Source organism: Chelmon rostratus, chromosome 12, assembly GCF_017976325.1.
Source record: "Chelmon rostratus isolate fCheRos1 chromosome 12, fCheRos1.pri, whole genome shotgun sequence".
NCBI classification, from domain to species: Eukaryota; Metazoa; Chordata; class Actinopteri; order Chaetodontiformes; family Chaetodontidae; genus Chelmon; species Chelmon rostratus.
Window position 1 is genome coordinate 7,771,112 of NC_055669.1, and position 16,911 is coordinate 7,788,022.

Sequence of the window (16,911 nt, forward strand, 5' to 3'; positions counted from 1 at the left end):
AACACATCTATCAACGTTTTTCATAGCCTACAGTCATGTAACTCTAAAAGAGGAGTAAAGCTTGACAGCATGAACTAAGAATCATACCAGGACTCAGCAGTTGTGATGTGATTGTTTATTGCAGCAACGAAAACATAAAGCTTAGCAAACATGTGTACAGTTTGAGAAAAAAAAGCTTTATTTTAACAATTTCCAAGCATATTCTTCACCCACATTGTAAAAATGCTGAAAGCTCACCAAAGACCAAATTTGCAGATCAATTCCTACGTCTGCATCCTCATAAAGACAGTTTTGACTTTTGAGAGTTCTCCACAAGATGCCAATATTAGAAATGCAACCACCAGCTCGTGCCTCATTACAGGCCAGCATATTAGTTTAAACACGCAGACTTGGTTGGTGGTTTCTCATAATAAAAATCAATAAAAACAGTGAGTGACCAGAGTTAGATTAGCTAAAGGAGGACCATACCAACTACTTTACCATTCACTGTGTCATTTTTAAATCACAAATATATCCAATTTTCCCGTAGTTTTATCTAAATGGTGTTGTAGCATAACAGGCTTTTAAACCAGTAACTTGATTCTAGCAGACAACAGGAGCAAAAAAAAAAAATAAAAATACAGAAATGTCAAAACTAAAAAACAAATATACATCCAAAACTTCTTTAAGTACTGTACTGTATGTAGGAACTCAGCTCTATAATGCAGTCACGAAACAAGAAAGGCACAAAGGAAATCTCAAACAAGAATGAATGAACACAACAAAATAGAAGGCAGAATGTACTTTCACACTGACAATCATTTTAAAACAAAAACCCACTTTGCAGAGTGATGATCTTTACTGGAAATACTGGACCACACTGCTGTAACCAGTGGTCCCCAACGTGTTTGTAACATTTTTTTCTTTAAAGCAAAAGACCTTCCATATCAGCTGCATATAAGGCCCGAAGACGACACGTTATCAGCATTTGATTAAAATGAGAAGTTAAAGACCTGCAGCTTCTTTGCCTCACTGAGGAAACAGACGGGACATGTTTTCACAGCTTCCCCAGTCTTTTGTTGCTCCTGTCTCAACTTGTTTGAAACGTGTTGCTGCATCAAATTCAGAATAAGCAGATATTTACAAAAAAGTCAATGAAGCTGATGAGGTAAAACATTAAGTGTATTGTCTTCGTACTGTTTTCAATTGAGTATTTGTCAAAAAGGATAAGCAAGCTATCACAATCTGTTTCAGTTGTTTTACGCTGCTTCCTGGCTTTCCTGGAATCGGGTTTGTAAAACTCATCAGTATCTGTCAGATCTGTGGACAGAAGCTGCAGGCCTTAGAGGAAACTACAGAGTACATCAGCATGGAAACATACAGAAAGGATCTAAAGACACGGGCAACATGTGCATGGTGTAGCAATGTACTGTATATATACACATTATGGGAAACACTGTTCCCGATAATAAAAACAACCACCCCTACAGTGAAATATGGAGGGCACTGCCTCCGATATGGACACACGCCGGTAGGCAAAAACTACCTTCTTTTTTTCCACATTATGGAAGACACTGCTCCCGATAATGCCGTCAGGACGAGAAGTGTGCATGGACCAAGGGACCGGTACTGACAGGCAGCCAGTTATCAGTAAATATTTTCCAAGGTGTGCTGTGTGAGCTGGTCTTGCCTAAAGGACCAATCCAGTGTCAGTTAGGAGGAATAAAAACCATGACCTCAGAGTCGTGTGGTTTGTCCAGTACTGGCCGTCGGTCAACATGTACACTTCTTTTTAGCAGATGCTGCTTTTGTCAATTCGACAGTATAACTGTCATAATTATGGAAGGCACTGCTTCCGATAATTATACATTGTTTTTTTATAAAAGGCAATTAAAAAACTATTTATAGTGAACCCTGCCACTGATAAATAAATAACACAATAAATAGACGTACGATTTCTGTTTCAGTGCGACATGATTAGAGACCTTCTCCCTTGGTTTTTGAAAGGCTTGCTCAGATTTCCTCTCATGTCAGGATGTAGACGATTCAGGTAATTAACCAATTCAAGTGTTTTTATTTTGTTGTTGTGTGCAATTCGGACTTTTCTCAAAAGACTAAGGCAGCACAAGTATTAAACGGTGCAGAGTAACGACAGCTGATTGTCCAAAATGTACCTCGAGGTGCGTTCTGTGCAGCACAACGGCTGCACTGTTTATGAATCTTCTGCCCTTTTCAGCAACTTCTGAATCTCTGACAATGAGTGGAGCAGCAGATTTCAGCACAGTATGAAATTATAGCTACCAACATAAACCAGCTCAGGTTTGATCACCAGTCTCCAGCAGCAGTGGAAACACCAGCAGTTTTGATTTGTAGTAATTATGGTAAACAAATGGAAAGTCCTTAGCTTATTACATCATACTTCCCTGTTTGTGTTTTATTAATCTGAGCTCACGCAGCATTTCATGTGATCGTGACCTGGTACTGTGCTGAAAAAGCGTCACTTTCACTACATTCAACTCAATTGTAGGGTAACATCAATTTAAGTCATACTGCCACATGACATGGCCGTGTGACGGTAGTCGTTACTAGCACCAAAGTATTCAAAACGCAGTATTTAAGCACCACATGTTAAAACTATGAAATTCTTTTTCCTTCCAAAGTCGGGAAAAAAAGAACGACCGTCTAAACTGTATTTTTGTTAAGGCGGAAGGCTTAAGTACATTATATCAGTGATGTTTGGCTTTATGGAGAATTTCAGAAAGAACAGAGATGAGGCAACTTATGACTGAGATGTTGAAAATGATGGATCAGAGGTGATGACTGTGATGTTGGAATACATTTAGAAACAGCTCCACATTTATCATTTCCTCAATCACCTTAAGTTAATTTTTTTTTTTTAAACTGCAATTGTGACTGTTGATTAATCATCATAGCCTACTGGTTTCCACACTGCCAGATGTGATACGAGGGCCAAACCACGAACAAGGGAGGAGGGGGGAGATTACTTTTTAGATTTCATTATCCAAAGACCAGATGTCCCCTGCTAGTGAGTTGGCACAGCCCTGAATGGTCCAGGTCGCCAGGGCAAACTGGTTGTGGAACAGGTCGGCGTCTGCCTCGGGGTGGTCAGTCCTGAAGGCGTCGAGGTGGTTGGACAGAGCCTCGAGAGTGTGGGGGCCGGAGCCCAGCAGGATGTGGCGGAAGGGCCTCTCTCTGGGGGACGTATAGGGCGACAGGAAGTTCCTTTCCACCTACAGAAACATGAAGAGGAACGCGGGATGATGGAAAGAAGGACATTCAAAAGCTTTCTTTGAGGTCACTAGATTATTGTTCTGCTTTGATGATTGTGACAATTTTTCTTTAATTATCTCAAAAAAAAAAGTTTGGATTCTTCATAAAGTGCAGGCCACTGCTAATTTCCAAAGCTTCAAAATCCACTTTTTTCAAACGAGCCATTTCTTTTCTAAATACAGCTTCAGTGCTATGATATATAACTTTATCTTTCCTCCTGATGTCTTAAGCAAGACTAAAACAATCAAATTTTGTCAATTACATTTGATTGTAAGTGACCTGGCAAAATGATCAAACAACCTCACAAATGTCATCCCATTTTGAGTCAAATGTTGCTAAATTCTGATTGGTGCAATGAAATAAGTGGCACCTTTTTCCAACAGCCCCACCCAAATAAAGACATAGCTCATGTGAAAACTGTTGTTACTTTGAAAATAGTGTGTTCATGTCGGATACCTGTTGCTCATAGTGAGACACTGATTAAGAAAATTGGTTTTCAGGGCCTTTAAAAGCAAGAGTGTAAAGCTCATAAAATAATTCAGGCATGTTAAGGACTGAACAGGTGTGCATATCCGCAGAATATGCATCAAAAACATTATTTTTGCACTCATCTAATAGATGTACTCCTAACTGTGGAGGTCTTACCGCCATGATGCGGTCATTAATGATGCGGCACATCTCGATGTCGTCCAAGTCGCTGTTCTGGATGTCTAGTACCAGGTTGCGAGAAGCGCGGCTGTATGAGCCAGAGGCCAAGATCAACCACTGCACTGTCAGGGCCTTGGGAAACAGCTGGGGCTGCAGCTGGAAGCACACATCGCATCCACAAGTGGAATTTAGTGTTCTGAATAAACAACTAAAGGGATGTGCTTCTTCTGGCCACGTCTGTGGTTACATGAAGTAGCAATTACACCAAAACAGGTAAGCTGGTTAATTTGCAAAGCTAGAAGTTCAATGGGGACTTAAATACATTCACTGATTCTTCATCTCTATGCAAACAGACATGAAACCAGGAACATGCAGACTCTTTTTAGCAACCACCCCAACAACTTCTCCAAGTTCAATCCAAGTCAGCAAGAAAACAACTGAGCACTCACCCTCCGAATATCTTTAACTTTGCCATTGATCCGACCCACGTGAGAACGTATTATCTTGTCGTACTTCATCACGTCCATCCTCAGCAGATGATCATGGACCAGCCTCAGCACGATGTGACCTGCGAACCGGGTCGCTATTTCAGCCAGCTGAGGAACCTGATGAGACGTGGCTGAGTTCAGTTTGTCCCGGGTGTCCAGCATTGTGCCAAAGAACGGGTACTCCTGAGAGGGAAAGCCAAGATGTGTTGAGAATGACAGTTCGGAAAGATACAGCCCAGAAGGAACCAAGCTTGAACGCAATGGCTCACTGTACAAAGTTGTCCTGGGTCATAGATATGGGCTCAAAAAACAATTTTGGTATTTGGTATATTGTGATGACTTACTGAACTACCAGAGGTGAATCTGAATGAGACTGAGGGAATGCCAGAAAAGGCCAGGAAAGGATACGCAGCATTATCCAACTTCAGAGGCTCCAACCTGGAAAATAAACACAAGCAAAACGAAGCTTCAGCTGTGCTTTCTTTCATGGTAGGTCAATGTTTGGAAAAAGAAGATTAGGCAGTGAACATTCGCCAAACGTGAGAATGACAGCTATCCTAGACATTCCAGCTATGAGAAATGCTGGTGAGAAAAGTTTGGATGTCATGGTGATGTATAAACACTGACTAGACACGGCGGATGTGACTGCACCAGCAGCCTGGTCGGACTTACATGTTTGTTTGCCAGTTGCCCTTTGCAAACTGCAAAGACAGAGACTCAGCCTTGTTTAGAGAGTTCACCTAAGGGGAAGACAATTTTATTTTATGTTATATTTTAATGTTCAAAAACCAATCGATAGTATTTAACTACTGTCAACTCTGCAGGCTTGTATTAAATGTGCTTCAGAGTCAGAGCCAGTGAAAGTCCCCCAGCTGTGGATTTACCTCATTCAGAGCACTCTCGATCAGGCTGTGCATCAAGGGACTGCCTGCTACTTTAAATGCATTCCGACCTGGAAAAGAAGATTTCTATTCAGTCATTCTGAAAGTCACATATAGCGTCATATTGTAGGTATAGAAAGGCATTAAATATAACTTTAATCACGAGTTTAGCATGAAACCTTAAGTAAATACCTGCTACAATTCCATCCAAGTTGATGTAGGAGAAGGCTTTCATGTTCAGAGAAGAAAGATAGCCCTGGATAAAGAAAAAAAATAAGAATATTAAGATTGAACACCATCAGAATTATGACTGCGTGGAAGCTGATGCTCAAGAAAAATGCAGATGGGAAAACCTTTACAAAAAAGGAATCATGTAATTCTCACCTCCAACCACTCAGTGGCGCCAACACTCCCATATTCTCCAGCACTCCAGCTAGCAAACACAATGCTTCTCCTTGGCTTGAATCCATCTGTCGAGGGAATAAGAAAAAGCACATTAACAAAAAGAGCAGTGTCCTGAATACAAAGAAAATACTCAGATTCTGGCTAAGCATATCCTATGGCTGCCACGTGAGACTTACCATTCTTCACCATGTCGGAGATGGAACGAGCCAGCTCAACGAGGGCGCTGGTGCCGACGGTTGACGTGGCAAAACCTGGACCCCAAGCATCCCTTTGGGCACCGATAACCACATACCGGTCTAAAATTTACAAAAAAGACATTGAGAAGACATTTATCGCTCGTATTCGGTTTAACTACACTGAATTCCTGATCACAGTAGATGTTAAATCAACATCTCCTTGTACCTGCATCCACAAAGCCTTTGATGACCCCAAAGACATTATTTATCCTCTTCTCAGTAAGAACGTTGTTGACATCCACAGTAATTACGTCGCTCTCTTCTCCAAGTCTGTTGATGCCTCTCCACCCTTCCGGCACACTCTGACCCCCAAGCTGCCTGTGGGACGCAGACAGTAAACATTAACGCTTTGTAAGCTACTAGAGAGCAAACTGTAGTAGGCAATTACAGTGCAAGAGGAATATTTGAAAATGACACACAAGGCATTGCATTTACGATAATCTTTCTCTTTTTAAGAGCCTTGTTTCGGTTGGTATACAGCTTATGTGAGCCTTACCTGAGAATGCTGGCAGCCATGCGTGCTGTGATCGTCTGAGCCAAGATGTTTGGCAGGCCTGAAGACTGGACAGGTGGAAACTGGGTGTGGTTGAAGGAGGGGAAGCCTGGGGTGTAGGGATCCCCTGAACCCTTGTGGACCTGTGGGAAAATGACAGAGGAAGGTTAAATTGAAAATAATTTTTACCAAGTTTGCAGAGCAGCTATGATTAGACATGATTGACATTTTGAATGCTTTTGTGTCCCAGATTAATCTTCCCAGCAGGCTGGAGAATTACCCTCAAGCTTCTAAATTTGAAAGTAAGAAAATTATATGAAAAAGGCCTACATACAATTTGCGCATTGACTTCTGCATTCTTATACCGAAGAATATGCTTACTGAAAATCAAATATTCCTGCTGAAGTATTATTGTTGCTTTAATGGCATTTACTTTGGGAGTTATTTATTTATTTATTTATTTATTTCAAAAGTCTCCTGGGGAGTTTTCAATTGTCTGTTAATTGTTCTCAAAAACAAATTCACTGATAACCGGACTGCCAGAACTACTGATGCACTTTCCTTTACTTTGTATTTCTTTTTTTGCAGAGCACCAAGATAAAATTCACTGCAGAAGCGATGCGGATAATTCATAAAAGTAAGCAATGTGCTTCCTCTTATGGAAACAAAACATGAAACCAGTCATCCATAAGTTCCTCTATGGCACCAGCAGTGGTCCAAAACTCCAAAAGGTACCTTTAAAGTTGTAGCTGATGTATTTCATATCATCAGTAGCCTGACCAGACTAAATATGGACATTTCCCCAGTGGGTTGCAAGCATTACTTCTAAATGGTCCACACTCACATGTCCAAAGAGCTGAATGTCTGCTTCTATAGAGTAATCGTCGGGGTCTGGGTAGATCAGCACAGCAGAGGCATTCATTTTGGCAGCATTGGCTACCTGTAAGGAAAAAGGGGGAGAGGAGAAGGTAATTAAAAGGGATGCATGAAGAAAAAAGAAAAAAGCAAAACTCTTCACTACAGCTCATCAACTACGACTGTCACTAACAAAAGAATGTGTAAATAGGGAGTTGCATAACTGCAATTTTTACTACAAACACCCACCTTCTCAGCAAAGGTGATCCTACCAGCTCTGACCAAAATGACTCTGTCGCTCAGATTGATGTTCTTATCCCGCAGCATCCTGAAGTCACTTTCCTGCCCGTAATGTGCATACAAGACAGCACCCTGAACCAGAAAAAAAAAGTTGTGAATTTTCTCTATTTAATTTTAAAAAGTTCTCTTCTTAATTTAGCTTGTACATTACCTTTACTGTTCCATTGGCACTGTAGGACAGGAATCCATTTGGACGCTCCTCATTCCCATTCTTGAAAACAAATCTATTGTAGCCAGAAACTGGGGCGTCCTGAACCTTAACAAAGTGCTCATCAGTCCAGGTGTTCATGCCGTTCTCTTTAAACTTGCTGAGTACCTGGTTACCCAGATCATCATCACCTGGAGAACCGGCCCGATGGCTTGAACTGGAAAACTCACTAGAACAGGGGAAAAAAACACGAGAAAAGAAAACAGAGAGAAGAAAAACAGGAAAATAAATACATTTTACAAGAATAGCAATTTTGGAAATAAGTCAAGACTACATATCAGATTCCACAGGCAGTGTGTGGGACATATATTTACCTGAAGACAGTTTCAAATTTGGATGGACTGAGTTTTTGAGCGAGGAGGTTTTTCACATCGTCCCAGTCCATGAGGGGGGCAGCACCTGTCTCGTGGGGAACAGGTTCTTCAACAGGGAGCACGGAGGGTGCACAGCTTGGAGCCAAGTCCTTCTTCCGATGAACCAGATAGCCAATCAAGTACCCTTAAAGGTAGCAGTGGTTTCACATGAGAAACAACCAGAGACAGAGAGGCAGAGAGTAAACATCCAGGGATAGGCTAAAGGTATCAAGTTACTGCCTAAACCAACAGTCAGCATTTTGAAATGCTATGCCACCAAGTGAATATGACAGTATTGTACAGAATGCATACCTTATTCCACCTTTCTTTGACTCACATCCAGTAAATTACACTTCACTGCATCGACTACCACATGCCAAAGCCTGACTGTTACTTTAGGAAACCTTGAGAGACAAGGCCACAACTGAGCTATGGTTTTCAGATAATAAAAAGCAGAACTGGTGACAGTTCCCTACATGGGCCTTTAAGTTACGTACACCAGGCTCTCTTTGTGGTAAGTCATAGGGAACCAAGTCTTTCAGAGTCTCAGGAGTTGTAACTACTATTTCAGTTTTATCCTGGTTGAGCTATCAGCCAGTCACCTGTATCTAAAATACATCTAAAAAGAGCACAAACTGGTCCTGTGTCATCAGGAGACTCAGCCACATAAAGCTGAGTGTCATCAGCATTTGTTTTGTCCTGATAAGAAAACCAATAAATATTTAAAATGTAGTGGTTCTCAGAATGATCCTTGAGGATCTCCACAAGTTATTTTAGAGTGATCCAAACTTGACTGAAAGCCAGCTGCTGCATTCAACAGCCCCCTCTTACCGATGATGAAGATGAGGAGGGTGGCGGCTGCCATGAAGCAGAGGTTCTTGGGGGTGCGGCCAAGCTTTTGAGCCATGTAAGGTTTGCGGTTGGAGTTGTGATTGAGGTGGTCTCCAACGCCATTTCCCCCAACTTCCTCATCCATGTCAGACGACAGCTTCATCTCCACCTGGCTGTTATCGCCTTCCATGTTCTGGGTCAGGTTGAAACGTGTGTAGGAGTGTGGCTCTCCATTAAACTGTAATGACAAAACAATGCAGATATGAAGAGAAAATATGGTTATTACTTGGTTAAGAACATATTTTTTGGAACTTATGATTGAAGGACATAAGCTGGAATCTATGACCAATGGGGTTTTGTAGTGTGTTTTACAATTCTTACTCACGTGAGATGGCACAGAATTAGGAATTATGGATGTAAATGTATAAAAGTTAATTTCTAAATGTTCCATCATAGGAAATACAGTTTTGGTACCACTTTTTAATAAGCCATGCTTGCTAATACAGCTAATGACTTCCCAATGTTAAGAAATCCTTTGTTAATACTTAATTATTTTATTCTAGTATCTTAATTTTATTTTATAATCTTTCTTATCTTTTTTATTATCTTGCTTCTAACATGGGGGTTGCAATGCAAATTTCATTGACATGTCATGCTCAATGACAATAAAGAAATCTTGAATTGATTATTAATAAGACCAGCTTTTTGGGTTGCCAGGTTGTGAAAAATCCCTTTTCCTCCTCCATGCATTAGTTGCTTTGTTCTTCTGGCTAGCATGTGACTTACTGCAGGGACATTTCTTTTGGCACATGAGATTGTGTTGTTTTTCTAGATTATGTGCTTTGTGCTTTGTTAAAGGTTAACCATTGGGTGTACGATAAGTAACTTTATCTTGCAACACTACTTGGGCTTCAAAAAATGCTTTAAAAAAATGACTGTAGGTTCTTATGTGGTAAAAATTGACTAGCCATCAAGTGTACAGAGTGTAAAGGATGCAAATTTTTCCACGATTTCCAATCCAAACATCCAATAAGTCTACATTTGTAACAATTGCCAAGATTACCAAAATAGATTTTAGTTCAAATGCCTGCGGCCCTTTATTCAAAGTGGTCAAAGTTGATTGAATTAACTTGAATTCACTCGAATTATGAGTTTAAGACAGCCAAAAATAAACTAACTACAAAAATGTTCACAACCAAACAAAGTTGTGTTAAATAGATCATTACTAATCTATAGATATTATTTAACAATAGCAGTATACCTTAGAAACCCTTTATAAAGTATGCCTTTTTTGAAGGTGGTGCATTTTTTTGTCCATTGCGGTGATTAGAAAATAATCACATCTCTTGTCTAACTAAGGATGAACTTACCAGGCTTAAATTATATGCAACATTAACTGCATGGTGGTGATGTAAAATAATAAGTATTTGTTCCCCAAGATGAAAAGAAAAAACATTCAATTACGGAACACAGGCAGTTACAATAACACTCATTTCTGAAGCGGTAATAAAGGGAGGATAATTTATTGTGGCAAACCTTGTTATTTTAGGATTGAGGTTGTAATCCTCGTTACAATACTCACAATTTTGGATATTGTTGACCTTGCTTGGTCCATTGCTGCTTCACAGGACTCTAAAAACAGAAATAAAAATGGAAAATCTGTTACTGACACATCAGGCTGAGAGATTGATGGTTGTCGTCAGTTTGCTTTTAAAAATGACAACCCAGACTCTGTCTTGAGTATGAAACAATCACCACAGTAGACCTCATGGTTATAAATAAAATACAATTTTTTTTAAACAGCCACCTTTCAAGTCTCCAAAGGGATGAGTGTTTTATAGTCATCAGATATGTATTACGTGCAGTTTTATGTACTTAAAGGTCTCATTTCTGTACAGTGGGTACAGTGTGTTACTGTTTCACTTCTGGGAATAATGGGGTGTCCAAAGAACACGTCCCACCTCTTGTCCAAACATCCATGGGGTTTCCTGTGCTGCTAACTAGAAAGGCAGCACTGTTTCTGGGTACAAAAGACCAGTGTCCAGTACAGGTCAACACAGATTCCATGCCTCCATGTGAACTCCATTGCCAGAAGAATACAATAACTGAATAACTAGCTTCCCACTAGCTTTGATTTAAAAGGCAAGCCAAGCAAAGCAAGGTTTCAATTTAACAGAGGAACAAGACCTGAAATGCAACTCTTTTGTTTATTTTCTTTAATACTGCAATGCACTACCAGTGGAATAAGAGCCATGCATGTGCTCAGCTATGGAAGCTCAGTCTTGTATCTCTTAATGCATTTACCATAAAACAGACATTTGATGATAACTAACACTATTGTACTTTCATATATCACACATTTCTGCCCCGTTTCTTATACCTATTATTATACATATATCAGAAGAATCGCCATTTCTATTATAAATGCACATTAGGCTATGAGAGAAACAATGTTACAGTGTAGAATTTCTCACCACAGTGAATTTTCTATTGATTCACTGATATTTGACACTTAGACAATGCATAGTCTCCTCATGGCCTTCTACTGCTGTTTTGAAAGCTGGTTAAGGATTGCCTTTGAGAAATAATGAAGAAAATTCATTTTAAATTCATAATACAATGTAATTATTATATTAACTTACATAGAATTTAGCTGTGGTTTAGTAGTAGACAGTGTATGTGACTACAGTGGAAACTGTAACTGTGAGCTCTTCTTCACTGCAAGTTCACTTGTTAAATCACAGGCCTGTAAAAACAACACAGTGGACTACTCTACTGCAGTGACATGAAGGCCTCATTCTGAAATTACTCAATGAACAACATTGCTAAACAAAAATAAGAGTGACATCATTTCCGGTTTCACATTTGCTCAAATGTGGCTCATACAAAAAGGGTATTAACAATAGACGAAGTACAAAGGTACACTATGTTTTTACATCAATACACACTGAACAATACAAATGTAAAAAAAATTACAACAAATGGAGCAGGAACAATGCTGTCTACCAGTTAACAGGGCATCAAAAATAGACAACAAAAGGCCACATAACCAGGTCAGAGAATTGTTCCTGTTTGCCTCATCTCCACATCTTGGTGACAGGGGACTCTGCTCACATGGAGCAACTCAGTTTTTTTTTTTAAACACAATCTTAAATATGCATTGGACGGACAGGAGATACCAATGCCTGCTGCATAACAACTCATGATATTTTCAAACTCTTGCCAGCAGCAATCATTTTCACCAAACAGGTGCAAACCAAAGGAGGCCTACACATTCAAAGCAATTGCAAATTACTTTCATATGTCACTATATGATAGTGAAATCCTTGAACAAAGGAGAGTACATGATGAGCAAGAAGTATTCTGTTTAGTGCCACCTTAAACCAACCAATTAACTTCTTAAGCAAAGCAACTCTTCACCAGCCCTAATCCCAGTTCCAGTGAGCAGACACAATCATTTGACTGAAAGAGCCCCAATGACCTCTCCTACCCTGTCTGACCTTCAGAGAAGAACAAAACAGACCAAAAGTTCTCAAGCAACCCTGCAAGCCCTGAGTTAAGCTCTTAATCAACTTGTATGTGAGAGGTATATGGCCTCAGGGGTTAAACTATCACTACACTGACCGAACTTTGGACTGAATAAAACGCCGCTTTATTGACTGTAGGCTCAATTACAAACCACACACTCCAAAACATGAACGTCAAATTTAGCTCACTTTGTGTGTGCACCATCTGTTCAATGTATTCTGTAACTGCCTGGTCAGTGTAAACAAAGTCATAAAAAACCTAAAACTAAACACTAACACTAAAACTAAATATGAGAGACAAAAAGACACTTAGGTTGCCTGGAGTGACTATGATGTGTGCTGGGAAGCTTGACGGCAGAGAAAAACTCTTAATAAACCCCTACAGGCCAATTTACAAGCTCCACTGGACAGAGATCCCAAACTGGACATTGCGTGAGGAGAGCTTGTGTGGGCAAATGCCAAGAGGACACAAACGATCAGGCAGGCAGGCAAGCTTGTCCTAGTTTGCAGGGCCAAAGCATGGCCTTGCTACACTCCAACAGCATGCTTCCAAGACAGCATAGATAAAAAGCCTAACCTTGAACTCCAAGTGTATTTCAATAAAGCCAATGAGGGCGTGGACATGTTGGAACCTGGCCATACAATAGCTTAGCTCACAAAACACATTATGAAGTACAGCTAACTTTAGAACCTGGCTTGACCTCAGACTGCCCCAGTCCTCCTTGACTTCTATAACCTGGAGGGGTTATACAACCCGACTAAAAACACAGTATATTACACATAAAAGTCCCAAACTAAAAAAACAAAATAGTCATCTCACATTTTTATTGTGCATAGGCCGCTTTGCTAACACAACCTAAATAATATGGACTTTAAAAAAGGACTCAGACCAGGCTTAGCTGCTCTGTAAAGCTAACTGCTCGCTAAGGTGGGCAGAGCTATGTCTATAATCTTACATACCAAACATACCGGGCCTTAATACTTTAATCAGATTAGCTACTCTTGCAGTTGAGAGACCTATAGATATTAGTGATATGAAACAGAACACAAATCAAGAATGGTTAAGTACAGGCACATACGCAAAAAACATATTTGAAGAAAACTGCACTAAAACGTGACAGCAAGTGCTGTCCTTGTAGGCCTACATTTGCCTATAGGAGTCTCTGAATCATGATTATGAGGCAAGACTCGTATCTCCATTGAAAAATTTTTAGACACATGTGTGGAAGAGATAGTAAGAGCCTAGTTTAGTCACGCCCTTCTGGAAACTGCACTCACAGGCATGACCTGTTAGACAGTCATGCTAAATGAGTCCCCGAAGCTTTAACGATGTTGTACAGAGTTCATCTGCACACTGAGCACTTGTAGAGGAGGCCAAAAAAATAAAAGGTGTGGAACAGCCTGCCAGTCTCACCTGTTATCAGGATGTTTTTTCTTAAAATAATTCAGGCTGAATCAAAGAAAAACGCAACCATCACAAAAAAGAGGACTTCACAGGCCTGGCGACAAACTAAATATGGCTGTCAGTGTTTAAAAGTTGAATTCCTCTGATTCCAGCATGCTGTAAAAGTAGCTTCCTCATAGTGTTCTTAGTAACTGAAGAAATGCCTTAGAAGAAAAAAAAGGAACCATTGCTTAATAAATAGGTTACTGAAGCTGTGGAAAGCTTTGTTCTAACATTACAACACCATTGTGGACTCAGCTGAGGGTCACCAAGAGGAGGCAAAGAAGTTAGAGGTGAAAATGCCCTTCCCTCATTCAGTAACTGAATCGATCACACTCATTCACTGAATTAACTTAATCGAACCAACAGGACAAGCATGAACATGCACGTAATATTCCACTGTTAATGAACAATCAAATGTAGTCATATTTTAAACTGCTGTTATGGCCATTTACCAATGATCCCTTCAACAACATTACCAAATTACTACAAGTCAGCGCAACCTTAAATACACCTGCCATAGCACTGATAACATAATAACTGTCATTATGGGGCATTTGCAATCAGCAAATGGTCAGGCTGTTAATACCTTGTTTGTCTTCATGTGTAGACTCAGCAATTGCTGCAAAAGATAAACTACCTACTAACGTGGCATTGTAGAAGCAATTCAGCTCATGCAAGAACAATCTGTCACACACATTTTATAAAATTGTATGATGTGATTTTACTGATAAAAAAACAAGTCTTCTTGTTACAGTAAGAGCTTTGATTTTATGTTAAAAATGTTACAGCAGCTTAAAATTAGTGGTCTACTGAGCAAAAACAAACAAAATGAACAAAACCCCCTAATCATTAACACAGCATACCGAAAGATGATAGATATCATATAAAGCAATAGAACAACCTGCAGCTCAAAGCCCCTGCCTCAATTAAACCCACCCCAGTGTGGTGCACCAAATACAGCAGTTACTCATATAACTCAAGTAGCCTGTTTACTTTAAATAAATTCACAGACAAATGCACTTCTGAGAGACAATTATACTGCTTAATGCAGTTGAATATAGACCTTGATTAAATGTGATCATTTTCTTTATTTAGCAGTTTAATTCTACATGTTCTCCTCTGACCAAAATCCCCACTAGTCAGCGCACCTAGTACTACTATTAATACTACGAAAAAAAAAGAAAAACAACAAATCAGAATTTTATCTCATCTTACAGATTTCAGAGAACAGAACTGAGAAAAGGAAATGGTGGGAAAAAGAGAAGACGATAGTGGGAGCATGAGAGGAGAAGGGGAGAGGGGTCAGGGGTGCGTAGGAGTCATTGTGCAGTGGCAAATCATGTGAGAGTCACACTGGGGAAAAGCTCCAACTAGCTCATGGGAAAATGAAATAGAACAGTGAGGCAGGCAAATCCCATTTATTAGGTCTGCACAAGTATTGCTACAACAGCAGCGTATTCTTAATTTAATAGACATGAGCAACAACTCAGTCACAATCAATGCAGTTGCAGAGGCAACAATGACCTGTCAGCAATCATCTTTGTCTTTTTTTTCCATTTTAAAACCATAAAGCAGGTTCAGGTGGTCAGTTTTTCATTAGTGGGTCCAACCTGAATATACAGGGACCCGCCAGATGGCACCACTGTGGTGTATGAATGTCTTTAAACCTTTGTAGCAGACACAGTTAAAGACTAACTCACTAAAATGACTAGATAGACATAAAGATAGAAAATGCTCATACAACACACATACAAAACACCAATACATACAACAATAAAAACAATAAATTAAGAATAATAAAAACACAGCCGTGAAGTGATAATCTCGCCACCAGAACTATGACAGAGCTGGGCTTTAATAATAGGTATGATATACCACTAAAACAGCCAGCAGGTCTCTTCTGATCACTCCTGTGCTAAAGAATAACTAATTATACCTGCTTTACAGTGACTTGAAATGCAATGACAGCCAATAACCAAGGGTGCTTTCCAGCAAAAGGGACAGTTAGGCTTGTCAAGTTCACCTGCTGCTAGTCTGAACAGCATGCTGAATATTTCAGTCATGAGTAATAGCACACTATCGCCTTAGGGACAACTCATCCATAAGCAAATCTAGTTCCTGTCCTGCCACCATATAGCACACCATAATGTCCCCTGACAGGCATGCTGCACGTCAAATCGCCTTTTAGCTCCACCTAAATGTTGCACAGAAGCCTTTATTATTTGAAAACCGTCTAGACAGGAGCTTATGGTTATGAATCTTCCAGTAAAGATAACTTATCTGAGCAGCAGCCTATTGCTGCCTGTCAAGGTCAGTATCAGGGACAGTGTCATGTCTACCTAGTGACACGGTTACCCCTGAGCAGGACGGGTCACTGAGTGGGAGCTGTATTTAACAGCAGCACTGAGCAGATCACTCAGCTCGGCAGGACTTGCTGAACGTGACTACAGCCTTTCCTCATTATGGCGCCCTTGTTGCGTGGGCAACGTGACAACCGGCATAGTGAACACTCATTCCCATCTACAGGATAACGAAGCAGAGCGGAAACGTGGCTTAAAACAAGTGACAGGTGGCGTAACCGCCTCCGCTGCTGTATGCTTTGTAGAACATGCTAGCACACGAAAACGTTAGTGTTTCACTCACAAGGGTAATTTACGTAAAATTGGTATGGTACAAATAGAGTATTTCTGGCATTCATTGACACACTCCCTAAAGAAAAGCGACGGCATGTGTCCTTCCACAGAGCAGTCTTTGAAGTAACCATAGTGAACGTTATTTCAGTACAACACGCTCTAACGTCCCTCCAGCTCAGTTTCAGCTATTGTTGCTAACTTAGCCTCCTGTCATGGATAAAAGTCTCACCTTCTCTGACTTCTTCTGTGACAGTCTTTGACACGCGGTCCCTCTCCGTGCAGCTTCCTTGCTATCTGGTCTCTTTCAGCCGGTGCCCTTGACCACGCTGCCTGCAG

The 16,911-nt window shown here is 40.3% G+C and overlaps 1 protein-coding gene across 1 annotated transcript; it reads right to left on the reverse strand.

The window, feature by feature from the left end:
• Window positions 1–106: 106 nt before the first annotated feature.
• Window positions 107–16,911, reverse strand: LOC121615283 (transferrin receptor protein 1-like). The gene is made up of 18 exons (XM_041949573.1): window positions 16,805–16,911; window positions 10,551–10,600; window positions 8,969–9,206; window positions 8,099–8,282; window positions 7,728–7,953; window positions 7,526–7,648; window positions 7,266–7,361; window positions 6,425–6,564; window positions 6,095–6,246; window positions 5,869–5,988; window positions 5,672–5,757; window positions 5,480–5,543; window positions 5,291–5,358; window positions 5,079–5,146; window positions 4,751–4,844; window positions 4,368–4,589; window positions 3,916–4,074; window positions 107–3,230 (listed from the first exon to the last, which is right to left on the reverse strand). Exons 2-18 carry the CDS (start codon window positions 10,581–10,583, stop codon window positions 2,988–2,990), a joined length of 2,316 nt encoding a protein of 771 aa, XP_041805507.1. The 5' UTR covers window positions 10,584–10,600; window positions 16,805–16,911; the 3' UTR covers window positions 107–2,987.

What these genes read in the sequence shown, in the direction of transcription:
- LOC121615283 (XM_041949573.1), bottom strand. Translation starts at nt 10,583, where the DNA reads ATGGACCAAGCAAGGTCAACAATATCCAAAATT. An exon ending in CCTCCTCATCTTCATCATCG is followed by an intron (nt 8,283 to 8,968) that starts GTAAGAGGGGGC and finishes GCTACCTTTAAG; the next exon opens with GGTACTTGATTGGCTATCTG. An exon ending in GCGCCACTGAGTGGTTGGAG is followed by an intron (nt 5,544 to 5,671) that starts GTGAGAATTACA and finishes TTCTTTATCCAG; the next exon opens with GGCTATCTTTCTTCTCTGAA.